Source organism: Gorilla gorilla, chromosome 10 (assembly GCF_029281585.2).
Source record: "Gorilla gorilla gorilla isolate KB3781 chromosome 10, NHGRI_mGorGor1-v2.1_pri, whole genome shotgun sequence".
Taxonomy (NCBI): Eukaryota; Metazoa; Chordata; class Mammalia; order Primates; family Hominidae; genus Gorilla; species Gorilla gorilla.
Genome location: NC_073234.2, coordinates 82,560,342 through 82,576,904, shown reverse-complemented (window position 1 = coordinate 82,576,904; position 16,563 = coordinate 82,560,342). Strand labels below are relative to the sequence as shown.

The 16,563-nt window shown below is 37.3% G+C and overlaps 1 protein-coding gene and 1 long non-coding RNA gene across 2 annotated transcripts in view; one reads left to right on the top strand and one right to left on the bottom strand.

Moving 5' to 3' along the window:
• The window catches only part of CAND1 (cullin associated and neddylation dissociated 1), a 44,572-nt gene that overhangs the window by 26,879 nt on the left and 1,130 nt on the right, over positions 1–16,563 (bottom strand). The window contains exon 2 of the mRNA XM_004053523.5: positions 4,457–4,600. Within this exon, the coding sequence (XP_004053571.1) occupies positions 4,457–4,600 (144 nt within the window). The remainder of the gene's footprint in view (positions 1–4,456; positions 4,601–16,563) is intronic.
• On the top strand, positions 1,888–16,016 carry LOC109029183 (uncharacterized). The gene is made up of 2 exons (XR_002008242.2): positions 1,888–1,983; positions 15,823–16,016. It is a non-coding gene; the product is annotated as an uncharacterized lncRNA (long non-coding RNA).

Below are 16,563 nucleotides of genomic sequence, written 5' to 3'. Positions count from 1 at the left end.
GGGAAATAGAAATTAAAACCACACTTACACACCTACTGAAGTGGCTAAAATTAAAAACTGACACAACCAAATGGCTGGTGAGAATGTGGAGCAACTGGTACTTTCACATAAAGTGGTAGATAGACTTTGGGAAACAATTTGGCGTTTTCATAAAAAGCTAAGTGAACAACAGCAGTTTCACTCTTGGGTATCAGTGAAAAATAAAGACAGCCGGGCGCGGTGGCTCAAGCCTGTAATCCTAGCACTTTGGGAAGCCGAGGTGGGCGGATCAAGAGGTCAGGAGATCGCGACCATCCTGGCTAACATGGTGAAACCCCGTCTCTATTTGAAAAATACAAAAAAATTAGCTGGGCGTGGTGGCGGGCACCTGTAGTCCCAGCTAGTCAGGAGGCTCAGGCAGGAGAATGGAGTGAACCCAGGAGGCGGAGCTTGCAGTGAGCAGAGATCCAGCCACTGCACTCCAGCCGGGGCGACCGAGCGAGACTCTGTCTCAAAAAAAAAAAATAATAAATAAAATAAAACAAAGACACATGTCCTAAAAGGGACGTGTACACGAAACGTTCACTGTATATTTATTCACAGTAGTCAAATCCATGAAAGAAACCAAATGAATAAACAAACCATCAATGGACTACTAATCATTAATAAAAAGGCATGAACTACTAATATACACAACATGGATGAACTTGTGTTATGAGAGCAAAAATAGCCAGACACAGGAACACATACTATGTAATTCCATTTATATGAGTTTTGTAACAGGCAAAACTAATTTATGGTAAATAAAACGTGAATAACAGTGACCTTGATTGGAGATGTTGTATGATAAAATTATACAATTTTATCAAACGATTATCTAGTCATTTGAAAAAGGTCCATCTTTTTCTCAGTGATGCCACCTTCATAACATACTTTACATTCTATTTTACCTCACTGGTCTATTAATGCCCCACTACCTCACTGCTTTGATTATAGAGACACAATATTTATAGGGCTAACCAACACCTCTCTACCTTCAGCAATTGTTCTACCTGTTCAGAGTTTTCTTAACTATCTTCAGCACATGCTCACTCTCAACCCTAATATACTTTAGTCAATTTGTCTAGTTTCTGGAAAAAAACTTAATGATTTTTATAATTAGTTCAGCATAAAGGTAACCTGAAGAGAACCAAAAACTTTATGATGTGGAGTTATCCCATCCAAGGACATGAAATATCTCTCTGCTTGTTCAAGTGCATTTTTGTATCTTGAAGTATTTTAAAATTTTTCTCCCATAAATTTGGAACAACAGAAAACTGTAATCTTGCCTTACACTACACAAGACTGCAATACAAGGTCACCACTGTAACATTTCTTGTTACATTTACTCCTACGTTGTCTTTCTGTTGCTATAATAAATGGGTGTTCCTTTCTACTGTATCTTCTGATTGCCCATATGAAAAGCTACTTATCAAAAGCTTATACGAAAAGCTACTAATTTTGTAAATTTTACATCCTACCTCACTGAATTTTTTGTAAATTCAATTTTTCTTAATTGACTTGTTTTTCCCACATATACTTTTCAATTCTTATGCCTCTAACTTTCTTCCTACCCCTCTGTCTTAAAGTGGTTAATACCCTCAAAAGAAACAGCAGAGAGATACACATATTTGCCTTGTCCCTGACTTTAGGGTGAATGTATCTGGTATTTTATAACTTTTGGGCTGAAGTAAGTGTGTGTATGTGTGTGTGTCGGGGGCGGGGGCTGAAGTGTGTGTGTGTGTATGTGTGCATGGGCTGAAGAAAGTTTGTGTGTGTGTGTGTGTGTGTACATGCATGTGTACTCTTTTAAGGACCTATCAATTCCTATGTTGTTACATGTTTTACCTGGAACAGATGATGAATTCTGTCAAGTGGGATAATACATCTTCAACCTGTTCTTCATTCTAATGACAAATCAAGTATGATGCTGGTTTTTGGAAGTTCTTCACCTCCCTAATTATAGTAAGTAAACTAAGTGCTTTTGTTTGTTTTGTTTTAATCAAGATTCAATGTTGACTCTTACCAGTGTCTTGACAACTAACCAGATAGTTTTTTCTCCCTTTGACCTACTAACATAATAACTGTATTAATAAAGCGTATAATACTGAACTGCCCCCTTGAAATCTTAGTCACAGTATGTTACTAATAATACACTGCTATATTTTATTTTGAACATTTAAATGAAGCTAGTCTATAGTTTTCTTTCTTTTTTTTAAGTATTATCATTAGTCAGGATCTGTTATCAGTATTTAATTTAAATAAAAGTCTGGAAGGTTTTCATACTTACCCTATGTTCTAGAACAGTACCACAACTCTCTGTACTGGAATTATCTGTTCTTTGAGGTTTTAAAGACATCTGTGAAATATTTCCGGATCTTTCTTTTGGGTGATGAATTCTTTGTTCAATTTTTCCAAAAATGGAAAGTTTTTGTTCAATTTTTCCAATTTTTTGATATGGCTGCTTAATAATTGATATGGCTGCTTAATAATCTATTGGGATTTTCCATCCTCCAAGACCCAGCTCTTAGATTATTTACTATCATTTTATCTCCTACTCTATTTATTTATATCCTAATTCCTTTATTTTCTTGAATATATGTTATTTCTCCCCAACTCCTCTAATTATAAATATAAAATATCAACAAAAGGTCAAGAAACTCAGGTTCCTAATGAGTAAAGATACATACTAAAGTGACTAAGAAGTACGTACCTCCCAACTCTCAATATGGGACAAAGATTACTTTTTTAAAGACTTATTTTTTTAAAAGGTTGAGAAACATTCAGGATATATTTTGAACAAAGTTTAATTTTGTTTATTAGGCACATGGCAAAAAGATATTAAAAGATAAAGAATTAAAGTAAAATTACTGACTCATCTGTATCATTCTATAACACTTTTTTTTTTTTTGAGACACAGTCTTGCTCTGTCGTCCAGGCTGGCATGCAGTGGCACGATCTTGGCTCCCTGCAACCTCCGCCTTCCAGGTTCAAGCGATTCTGCTGCCTCAGCCTCCCAAGTAGCAGGGATTACAGGCGTGCGCCACCATGCCTGGCTAATTTTTGTATTTTAGTAGAGACAGGGTTTCTACATGTTGCCCAGGCTGGTCTCGAACTCCTGACCTCAGGTGATCCACCTGCCTCAGCCTCCCAAAGTGCTAGGATTACAGGTGTGAGCCACCACTCCCATACAACACCATTTTTTGAAAGACCCATTTTATTTTAAACTTGCAAATGTCCCAAGTTAAAGAAATTTGTATTGCATGTCTGGAAATTCTATGCTGACAAATTAGTTCTCATATTTTTATTTACTTTTATAAGGGATATGTAAAAGTTTAGGCTAAAACAAATTTAAAATCCTTTAAAAAGAAGTAACAATGGGATAATGCTTTATTTAAATTGATACCAAATATAATGATGTACAAAGACATAATTCCATAATTTTTATAAGACTAAAGGTTATACTAATAACCATGTAAATTAAGGGTTTCTAAAAGTTGACATTCATAAACTAAATCAGTATGTTAATGGAATTTATTGAGAACTCAAATTCTTTACCCTACTAAAAATAAGAAACCAAACTACCAACATCATGCATAGCAAGAAGCTCCCACTGCAATGTATACACAAAGACAATCAGAATCTCCATAATTCTTAGAAAAGACTCTATGTAACTATCGTATCATATGTATATTGTACCAACTGATGATATATATATTGTATCATCAGTGTTGTTTTGAGTTAACTATGGTTTAACTGCTGCTATTCTTTATTAAGAATTTTATTATTATTAGTTTTTTGGATGGGCATGGTGGCTCATGCCCATAATCCCAGCACTTTGGGAGGCCAAGGTGGGAGGATCACTTGAGCCCAGGAGTTAGAGACCAGCCTGGGCCACAGAGTGAGACCTTGTCTCTACAAGAAAATTTTAAAAAATGAGGCAGGAGGATTTTAGCCCAGGAGGTCAAGGCTGCAGCGAGCTGTGATCACACCACTGCACTCTCACCTGGGAGACAAGGTGAGACCCTGCCTTAAAAAAAAAGAATGTTATTATTATTAGTTTTTAATTTTCCTTAATCATTTCATTTTAAAATTTCATCCCCACTGGAATACAGAGATACATAGAGGCAAGTAGGCCTTTAACTCAGCTAAAAATGTAGACTATAGTGAAACAAATGAGAGAACCATTGTTTTTGGAGTTCCCTACATGCACTTCGTAAGAATTAAAAGAAAGTACCATTTAGTAACTTATATGCTGTAAGGAAATACACTATATATACCATATACAAACACTAAACATTAGTCACCTAAAAATTCTACACACAAACACTAGAAAGAGATAGTACAAGGCTAAGATAATTTACTACTTATCATAGAGTTTTTAAAAACAGGGTTGGGGGAGCAGGAAGAAAGACTCAACCAGTAAAAAACAACTTACCATTTGACAGCTAAATTCTGTACCTCTCCATTTTTATCTTCCAATAACTTCAAAATCATTTTCACTACTTTCCTTTCACTATCATCATCCAACTTGATGGAATCTTTCTGCAGCTCCGTCATCAAATCATTTGTAGCCATAAACCTATCAAAAAATAAAATAAAATTTGTTAATTTTAAAATTTTAAAGCATTAATTTAAAAAGATAATGATTTCTCAAATCCACTGCTATACCATTCACTCAACAGAAACATCTTTTATTATAAAACTCATCCACTTTTTAAAAAAAGTGATCAAAAATTTAATCTAAAAGCTACCAAGGAAAAGAGCAATAATGTACTTAAAATTCATTGTATCCAGAGAGACGGTGAGATTTTTTAAGTACTGATATGCTTTTATATGAGGTACCACTATCCAAAATTATTTTCCCCAGGTCAGTCTTGATCTCAAATTGACTACCAGGACCTACAGTGAGTACTCTTTCATTCTAATTAATTGCATCACTGCTTTTAGGTGAGAAAAGTTCCTCTTTACTTTTTCTTTACATGAGATTTGAATTCTATCTAGGAAGCCCTTAACCAAAAACATTAAGAACACCTTCCAAACATTAAGAACACTTTCAAAACAAGTATGTTGCATTGCAGGGGATGATCACATATTACTGGAAATTTTCCAAAATACCCATCACTAGGTATCAGGCCTATTTTCTTTTTCATTCTCTTTTTTTTGTAGAGGGAGTCTTGCTCTGTCGCCCAGGCTGGAGTGCAGTGGCAGGATCTCGGCTCACCGCAACCTCCGCCTCCCAGGTTCAAGCTATTTTCCTGCCTCAGCCTCTCAAGTAGTTGGGATTACAGGCGCCTGTCACCACGCCCAGCTAATTTTTGTATTTTTAGTATTTACTATACAAAAATAATAATTTAATATTATTTATAATTATAATTTATTATAATTATTATAATTTATAAAAAATAATTCATAAAAAAAATTTAGTATTATTGTATTTTAGGGTTTCACCATGTTGCCCAGGCTGGTCTTGAACGCCTGACCTCAGGGAATCCGCCTGCCTCGGCCTCCCACAGTGTTGGGATTACAAGCAAGAGCCACTGTGCCCAGCCACCAGGCTTATTTTCAAAATAGTGAAGAGGTGATTCTAGAAAGTAGCTCTTCCCCCTGACATCTCCCACCTCCCCTCCCCTTAAGAACCACTGCCAAAGGAAGGTTTAACAGTGTGTTGCCTGGCAAAAACCCAGAGTGATCAATCATCTAATCTCAGCTTTAAATGAAAAGGACTGAATGGTGGACAAGATAAATAGAGTCTCAGGTAAAATAAGGTAAAAACAGCATCTCAGATTTTCTTCTCCACATGCCTTACCAAACAATTCACTGTTTTAAAAGTGATTTCTCAGAATATGAGATAATCACATTCAAATAAAGCCCTAAGACCTCCTTAAAAGCCAAATGAACTTGTCCCATAATTCTTGGCTCCCCTCCACTTACGGAAGCAATCCAACTAAGATAACTAGTTAACACTTTTTTCTTTTATTTGAACCAGATACAGTTTTAGTAAAAATACATTATTTTGTACACTACAGAGAAATGTCAAAATCCATGTTTAAATAAAAAAACAACTATTGGAGCTGAATTGATAAACAGCTATGGAGACAGTCCACAACATGGGTAATAAACTGTGTGGTAAAGGTTGGCAAAACAACTTAATAATTTAGAAATGCATTACATGTAAGGTAATTTTAAGGATAATTCCAATAACTAGTATGTTCATTTAATGCTGATCTGACAAAGTTTTACACTACATGCAAGTATGTATTATGGCAAAAACCACAATTACTTTTGCACCAACCTAATAGTTTAATTCTTACCACATTCTGTAAAACTGCTTATTTTTAAAAAAGCTTATATTTGCATTGGGGCAATACAAGATCAATTAAGCATGTACTTTTAAAAAATGGACACAGCTCTCCTAATTGGAAGCCCCTCACCCATTTTATAATGTGACAAAACAAAATTAAAACTACATGACTAATTTTCATTAATATTCTGGAAAGTGAAAAAATTGCATAACACATTAATGCAGGCACTCCTGCACACAAAGTACTGAAAAAATCTTAACTGTTTTACTTAAACAAAATCCATTAAATAACCATAATAGTTATGACCTCTAAGAACCACTGCAATGCCAGTTATCTGCTTCCAGAGAAAACAGGGATCATCAATTTAAGTAGAAAAACATAATCCCAAGTAAAAAGTTGTTTTATGGTCCTGTATGGTTCTACCGGCACAAATTCATTCTTTACTTATTGTTTATTTATTCACTGTCTATTATGTAAGAAACTCTGGACTAAGAAATAAGAACAGATAAAAGTTGAATACACTTTGGCCCCCCTAACATCAAGCAGCTTACTTATACTGTAATAAAGAAGCCTACTGATTTTCAAAAATCTATGATTAATGGTTAAATATTTTAAAAAGTTGAAATGAGCACTATCAAAATTAGCAATAGATATTTTTAAAAAGCAGAAAAAGTAGATTATTATAATACCAAGAGTTGCTTTTAAATGGTGACCCTGAAATCACAAAGTTCTGGGAATAATTTATTCCTTCTATAAATGTGGCATTAAAAATTTACACTATTAATCTTATTAAGGAAGCTGTTTGACCAGTTTGAAAGCTGTCCATGGCATGTCCATGTCTCTTCAGCATTTACTCTTTTAGGTATGGTGCTAAGGACACAGATCTCAATACATTTTATAAAACACTACTCAAGAGCATATGGAAATTATCACACCCAAGAGTTGACTGTTGGGTTGGATCTCAAAGGATGAATAGGGGTTTGCATGGGAAAAATTGGTTTGGAATTTAAATTACTTTTTTTTTTTTTTTTTTTTGGTGGTGGGGAAGGACAGAGCACCTCAGAGTGAAGGACTAAGGAAACAGTTCAGTATGTGGAGCACAGAAACCTAATAGGAAGATGATGGGAATATAGGCTGAGGTCAAAATGGGAATGGCGTTATATACTCATACACTATGTAATAAGAACCTACTACATATCAGGTACTGTACTAGTTGTTGCTGATATAAGGGCTAACCAAAGCACACACAATTCTTGCTGTCTTGGAGCTTACATTGCAGTCTAGTAAAAGGCATATTAACTTTTTAAATTGCATGTATGAGTAAGCACCTGCAGAACTAAGAACTAAGATAAATGCTATGAAGGAAAGTGTTATCAAGAAAACACTATGGGGCCAGGAGCCAGTGGCTCACGCCTGTAATCCCAGCACTTTGGGAGGCCGAGGCAGGCAGATCTCCTGAGGTCAGGAGTTTGAGACCAGCCTGGCCAACATGGTGAAACCCCGTCTCTACTAAAATTACAAAAATTAGCTGGGTGTGGTGGTGTACACCTGTAATCTCACCTACTTGGGAGGCTAAGGCAGGAGAATCACTTGAACCTGGGAGACAGAGGTTGCAGTGAGCCGAGATTGAGCCACTGCACTACAGCCTAGGTGACAGAGTGAGATTCACCCCAAAACAAGAAAGCACTATCGTATAAACAAAGTAACATGACCTAGACTGAACTGCGGGTTGTGTCAGGAAAGACTGATCTAAAGAGTAGGAGCTGGGCATGGTGGCTCACACCTGTAATCCCAGCACTTTGGGAGACCTAGGCACGTGGAGGTCAGGAGTTCCAAACCAGCCTGGACAACATGGTGAAACCCCGTCTCTACCAAAAATACAAAATTAGCCAGGCATGGTAGTACATGCCTGTAATCCCACCTATTTGGGAGGCTGAGGCAGGGGAAATGCTTGAACCTGGGAGGCAGTCGCTTGAAGCCGGGCGGTGGAGGTTGCAGTGAGTCAAGATCACGCCACTGCACCCCAGCCTGAGCAAAAGAGTGACACTCTGTCTCAAAAATAAATAAAGACTGGGCAAAATTATGGTGAAGCAGGAGGAAATTAGTGCCAGGTAAGCAAGGGCCAGGAATTTAAAGGATTTATAGACCATATCAGGATTTTAGCCTTTATTCTAAGAGCAATGGGAAGCTACTGAAAAACAACTGGGTTACAGATGGGGAATAAATGCAATGATCAGATTTACATTTCAGAAACATTACTCCAGCTATACTGTGGACCATACTTTGGAGAGAACAAATCTTCATCTGGCCATACTGAATGGAGACTAGTTAGGAGAATGACTGAGAAATTATGATAGCCTGACTTAGGTTATGGCAATCAATGAAGATGGAAAAAAAAAATGACATACAGTTGATTCTCATTATTCCCAGGTTCCATATTTGCGAATTCACCTACTCATTAACATTTATTTGTAAAGCTAAAATTAATGCTTCCTATTTCACAGTCATTTGGATGAGTTTCGAGTGGTGAAAAATTTGAGTAATCCAACACATACACTCCCAGCTGTGGTGGCACAAAGCAACACTCTGCCTTCTAGCTCCAGCTCTCATGTTGTAAACAAGCATCTTCTTCTTGGCCTATTTCAGCCCATGTTTTTCACATGTTTGTGCTTTTTCTTGGTGCTCCTGTTGTTTAATATGGCCTCCAAGCACAGTGCTGAAATGCTGTCTAGCATTCCTAAGTGCAAGAAGGCTATAATGTGCCTTCTGAAAAAAACATATGTGTTAGATAAGCTTCTTTATTGGCTGTGAATTCAATGTTAATGAATCAGCAATATATATTAAGACAACTTTAAAAGAAACACTCATAAAACAAGGTTACAAACTCACCAACTGATTAAAATAATGGGACTCAGGACTCACAGAAACTAATTCCATAATTCCCTCAGAAGCAATGGTTCAGTACTTGCTAACTCAGTGTTTGTGATAATGTTACAAAACATACTATAAATAATGAGAACTAGTTGGTTTGAATTTTACAAACTAAAATTAATAGTTCTTCAAAATGGATTAGATATAGGGATGGTAAGGATGAGCTAGCAGGAAAGAAGTAAAAGGAAAACCACAAGACTGGGTAATACAGTCAGCTATAGGGATGGTAAGGATGAGCTAGCAGGAAAGAAGTAAAAGGAAAACCACAAGACTGGGTAATACAGTCAGCTAACATATCCTTGTCCAGAGTCTTAATGTTACCCTGCAGCCATTGTCATATCAGATGAATAAACTGCTCATCTTACAACAGAAGAAAGGATTAACTTTGGTTAAACTGCAAACTACATGGAATGGATATTCCTCTGATCTTAACAAAATCTCCGCCATAGTGAAGATGTGAAAATCAAAAATTAATGTCCTGCAGCCCAACTTTGTCTACCCTTGGCCAAAAGTGGGCACTGATAAAGAAAAAAACAGCAGCCTCCACATTCCAGAAACTTATCTGAGACTCATAATTAAATCTCAGTGTTATTACTAACCGATCTGATGCTTAACAGCTAAGGCATATTGTTTTCTTGGACATAAACAATCTCACAGAACATCCATTTCGGACAAGGTCATTGAGCAATACAAAATAGCAAACATTCACCTCTCCAGTTAAATGAGTGACTGACACTTCTTTACCAACTACAGCTTTCCCCCTGCTTAGGTCAGCCCTCCCTATAAAATTTATTAAGAGGCCGAATCACAGAATCGACCTCACTTTCTGACAACATTCAACCTAAAGCAAGGCTTCACTTCCTTAGACTCTTTCCCAAATTACCCAAATGAATAGGTTCCTTCTAACATCCTCTGATACCCTAAAGTGTGTGTTTTCCCTGACTATTACGGACAAAAACCCAACTCGTGTCAGGATGCCCATATAAGAGAATTCCAAGAAGGAAAAAGTGATTTAAAAAAATATACCAAATAGATGAGCAAAGAAAATATCCACTAAATGAGTTATATTAGGAGACTAGGGAGACTGTTAGGGATTTTAGGAGAGCAGTCTCTACGAATTCAGATGGGCAACAGCTAAGAAATCTGGAGTTTATCTTGTGGTCAATGGAAATTAGTGAGGGAGGCAATGATCAGCTGCAGTATATAGGAAGAAAATTCTAATGGCCAGAGGGAACAAACTGGGTTAGGAAGAGGCCTGAGACAGCAAGATTAATTTGAGAAATACTCATCGGGAGACTAAAGAAGACAGACGGGAGAAGGGTGATATCAAAGATTTTCTGCTTGTGACTTTCAGTGGATGGTAACTTAACAGGCCAAAATAAGGATAAAGAAGGCATTAAGATGGGAAAAGAAAAAGATAAATGTTTACGTTTCAGACTTCAATGGAATTCCCAGGTTGATATGACCTGTAGGCAGTGCCATCTCATTCCTTTATTCAACAAGTATTTTGAGGGCACCAACATAAGGAACTCTACTCTACAAACACAGTGATGAGTAACACAGTCTGGAACTTACACTAGGTATGCACTAGATCGACAGATACCTTGCACTCACAATAACTCTCACCACAGCCTCTCCCATCATACATAAACACAATTTTACTCTTGCTTCCAACCAGAAATCTAGTTGATATGGTCAATTTTATCACTCAGTACACCAATTACCTTTCAGAGATCCTGCACATACACCACGGCTATTTCACTTTTCCTCAGTTATTCCTTAGAGTGCTATGAATTAAGTTGGAACAGTTTTTTTTTTTTCCTTTTTGAGACAGTCTCCCTCTGTCACCCAGGCCACAGTGCAGTGGTGCAATCTCGGCTCACTGCAACCTCTGCCTCGCAGGTTCCAGCAATTCTGCTGCCTCAGCCTCGCGAGTAGCTGGGATTACAGGTATGCACCACCATGCCTGGCTAATTTTTATATTTTTAGTAGAGATGGGGTTTCACCATGTTGTCCAGGCTGGTCATGAACTCCTGACCTCAGATGATCTGCCTGCCTTGGCCTCCCAAAGTGCTGGAATTACAGTCATGAGCCACCACACAAGGCCTAAATTGCAATAGTCTTAATATTGTTCATGTAAAGAAATCTAATCTTTACTTATCTTTCTTCCCAGTTTTCTCTGTGAGGTCCCTTCCTCCTCTTTCTCAGTGGTGAGCCCTAATCACTGCTGATAACCAGTTAGCACAGTATATATCAAGAAGAAAACATCAAAGCAAAATCAAGAAAGTTACTGCCATCAACCTGCTAAGTATTTTTAAAAGTGCCCAGAAATCACCTTCTTAATCTCTGCAAATCTATTTCTTCTGATTAAACCTGCTTTTCTCCAAGCACAAGTACTTAAGATAATTTCACTATTTCCTGTTATGTTATTGTAAATGCCCACCCACACTGTACTTTCAGCTATATGATAGGATCTCTAAGGTTCCTTCCAGCTCTGAAAACCTGATTCCTTAAAAGGCTTGAGTTTTTTTTACAAGCATTTTAAACAGTTTCCAAAAGAAAATATCGTCCAATATCCAAGACACTTAAATAAATAAATCTGGTAATATAAACCTTTATCAAATTGGGGAAAACTTGCATTCCAAAATGGGGTGAATTATTTTAAGAAGATTCTATCAAGTGGTATTTAAACAAACAGTTTAGTTGATTTTACAATGGTTTCCTGGAGGTTCCTAAAATCCCTATATAATGGAAATAAAATCCAATTCTACTTAAACAAGCACCTACTGAGAACCCACATGGCCCAGAGCCAGACAAAGAGAACGATTCCGTTTAGTAAGACAAGGTCCCTATTCTTAAGGAGTTCTGTGGACAATATCCATCCAGCTACAGTCAGGTTATCTATTCCCTCTTCCCCAGTGAAGTTTTGTATCGTGTGCTTTACATTTTCACTTTCTATCTAGAGTTTCATTTTCAACACCTGGCTCAAATCTCTCCATGGACATGAATCTTCTTGCTTTAATATTCTCTGCCACTTAATGCCTGACAATTACATACTGCCCTGGGTTATTCATCTTTTTACAATAGTGTCTTAACTATTCAACAAGCATGTAGATTTAGGGAAAGTAAGCACTAGATCTTAAACTTTTTGTAGTCCTCAGGAATTATTAAAAGCATCTTCTAGCATGAAATATTCTATAAGCTTAATTTTAGAGGGAAATGAAATTTAAGGCCTGAATCTTAACATCCCCTAGTCTAAACCCTGGAGAAGTGACATAGCTGGGTGGTTAAGAGTTCATGTTCTGGGGGTAAAGAGATCCTATAAGTCCCAGACCTACTATCTAACTGACCTTAAACAAGTACTTAATCTCTCCAAATCTCAGTTTCTTCAACTATAAATGAGATTATTATCCTCTTTATTACTAAAGTTGTAAGGATAAACAAAAATCAAGCTCACAGTAAGCATTAATATTAACTATTATATATAGAAAGATAACGATATTTTCTTTAGCTCTTGATTCCTTGGAATATTTTAAATCAACTGGTGGTTGAAGAATATGAAAATAAAAGAAGTGGCTGGGCACAGTGGCTCAAGCCTGTAATCCCAGCACTTTGGGAGGCCAAGGTGGGCAGATTGCCGGAAATCAAGAGTTTGAGACCAGCCTGGGAAACATGGTGATACCCATCCCTATAAAAAAAATTAGCTGAGTGTGGTGGTGCGCACCTGTAGTCCCAGCTATTCTGGGGGCTGAGGTGGGAAGAAGATCGCTTGAGCCCAGGAGGTTGAAGCTGCAGTGAGTTGAGGTGGTGCCACTGCACTCCAGCGGGGGTGACAGAGCGAGACCCTATCTCTAAAAAAAAAAAAAAAAAAAAAAAAAGAAAAGAACTTAGTTACCTCAACCTACCAAATATTCAATATTAATATCCACAAATGGAGTGTCACATGGTTCATCCACATTAAAGCTTTCACTCTGGTATCAACCGAATCCCCTGTCTATTGGCTACATTATAAGGTTTACTCTTTCTTCCTTTATGGAACATGCATCCCTAGAGGTCCTTAAAATAACTGTATACACTGGTACAAATGTTTTCTGGCAAAAAGTCTCAGTACACTCCAGAAGTGTTTCTTTTAGGGAGGAAGTGATGAGAAGCACTGTTCTAAGGTACTGTCCCAAGGAATGTTTCTTCATTTTTCTTCTGAAGGTTTTATTTGAATTGGCATTCATTAATAACTTTTCACTAAACCGAGGCTAGTAAGTAACAGGCACTATCCTGGTAATTAAGACACACAAATGCCTCCTCCTCTTTTTTTTATAAAAGAGCTCCTAGTCTCCTTTTTTTAAAACAAACAAACAAACAAAAAACCCTGCATGGGTGGATGCGGTGCTCGCCTGTAATCCCAGCACTTTGGGAGGCCCAGGCGGGTGGATCACGAGGTTAGAAGATCGAGACCATGTTGGCGAACATGGTGAAACCCCGTCTCGACTAAAATACAAAAAATTAGCCAGGCTTGGTGGTGCGTGCCTGTAATCCCAGCTACTTGGGAGGCTGAGGCAAGGGAGTTGCTTGAACCTGGGAGGTGGAGGTTGAAGTGAGCTGAGATGGCGCCCCCGCACTACAGCCTGGCGACAGAAAAGACTCCGTCTCAAAAAAACAAACAAAAAAAAACAAAACAACAACAACAAAAACCCTGCATATGGCAGAGTTCCTAATCTCAGCATTTCTCATCCTAATGCTTCCCCATTTCTCCTGTCTTAATATCTCATTTTTAAATAATGCACAATACTAAAACACAAAAGAAATATTACAATTTTTCAATGAATTGAGCCTATTAAGTCCTACAAAAAGATTCTTTTAAAATGCAGAAATTTCCAAATTTTTAAGCCTGCATTCATTTCTTTACCTTCTCTGTATTAATGAACTATGTAATTATATAAATAGACCTGAAATTTTATGCCTATAAGCAACCTTTTGTAATTAGTCAGGTCCATGCCTCTCAGAAGTGAAAATGTAATCTCAAATTAAATAGCTTGCATAAGATCTTACAGTTCATTACAAAGAATCACACATGATTAGAACCCAGATCTCGTGACTAGGTCAAATTCTCTTTGGATTCTACCATGAGGATAATAAAATTTGCTCTTCATTTTGGCAGCATTTGTTTCTTCTCTTGTCGTTAGTACAGGCAGAGTGCTTTGCACATGTTGGTCATTCCATAATGTTAACCTTGCCCTCAAGATCCTTCTAGTGCTAGGTATTTTTAAAATATGTAGCCACAAATCTTGGTATTTAAGCCAAAATAAATAAACTTCTAATGAGAACAATGCATCATTTTTTTAAAAAAGAGCAAATTAAAATAAATGCCTATACTAAAAATATGCAGAAAAAATTTCAAAATTCTTGACTCCAAACGCTCACTAATTAATTATTAAATGTCTGTTTAAACTAAATATATAAAGTGCTTTAGTTCCAAAGACTTGTTTATTAACTAGATGGCTACAGAGCATTATAAAAATGTTTTTTAGAAGAGAGTTGATAAAAATATCTTAATGATGCCAAATTACTGGAAATCACGTACTGCTCCTAAACATACCTTGTTTAGCATTCACCAACTATTATTAATATATCAATATTACACTAATCCTCCAGGCAAAATTCATAGATAATCTTTACCAAATTCAGCAGTGACTGTCATTTAGTATCAGAGCATTATTTCTTTCATGTAATTTATTTAAGAAAAAAACAACTAGGTATGTACATGTTATCTTTCTTTCACAGGAAATTTAAGAAAGCAAGCTTCAGTCAATAATCACATGTATGGTATCACCACATAATTTCTTTAGCCTTTCTAAACTTATACCCATACAGGAGTCTGACTAGTTGAACAAAATTGTATTATTATAAAGTGCTACCTTCAGACTGAAATTGACCACAATCAGAATGAAATTTACCACCTTTACAGGATGAGCCAAACTGACAGCAATGGGGAGGAAATCACGCCACACACCTCATCCATTACTTGAATTGGAAGCAAGCAAAGCCCCAAAAATCAAACGGCATTCCAATCCGTAAAACAACATAAAACCTTTATTTCCCCCAAGAATCTTAATTTTGGCCCTAGAACTACACAAATCTAAAACACACAAAACAAACATGTCACCTCCAAAAAGTTACAATACTAAAATTTTTACCATTAGCGAACTGATTTTTAAGTTTTAAATACAACACTTAAGAGCTGCCTAGGTAGAAATATTTTTTAAAGTAATACGTGGTTTTGTGGTCATTGACTATTTTAATAAGCCAGTATATCAATTTAATCAGGAACACAATTACTACTTTTTCATGGTTCTCCTTTCACAAATCCGAAAAGTTCTTCCCAGTCCACACGGTTTGGACACATTTTCAAGTGTTAAAACATATTGTTCATACAAAACAAACAAGCTCTTTAGTCACAATTTTAGTTGAAGACTATTTGTTATTTCCTTTAAAATGCACCCAAATTACAACCACTAAGCATTAGAGAACAAAACAGGTATAAGGAAATAAGCAATTTTTTTTATTTTTTTAGATTGAGAACTTATTTGTGAAGAGATGGGAGGCGGGAAAGAATGCAACAATCACCGAAGCGTGCAAGGAAAAATAAAAACAAAGATAACCTGTAAAAATATAGCAAATCTTCACTATGCATATTACAACACTTTGGAACCAACAGTACCGGTCTCCTGAACAGAACTGCTGTAATAAAGCTTCATATTCACCAGGTCCGTATTAAACATCTCTTCCTTTTGAAGATCCGTCTGCTATGATTAAGATCCAGCAATCCACCCCTTTGGCAGTGATTTTGGATATGAGGACATGAGACTGAAATCCCGAGTTCCTAAGTTGGTTTTACCTGACAAGAGGAACTGACAGTGATGCTGGCGGGAAAACCCTATGAACGAAGTTTCCTCCATCCTGGCTCCCCTCCCCCTTCTTCCCACCTTCACGAAAATTAATAATCCAAAAAAGAACTATGTATCAGCCAAGAGCGCAAAAGTTCATCATTCCACCTGAATGCAGCAAGGCCCACGCGCACCTGCGGGCAGAGAAGAGGCTGCCGGGTCCCCGAGTGGGCAGCAGCTTGGGCCCCAGCGAGCAGGGCGGCCTAGCGCCGCAGGATGGCAAGCGAACAGGCCCGGCGCCCGGTCTCCCGGCCTAGAGCAACTCCCTTCTCCACAATGGTGGGTGGTTTCGCCCCTTCGCGCTACCTGAGACGCAAGAATCGCCTCCTGGTGGGGCAGGGAAGGATGTGGGGGCGCTGAGACAAGCA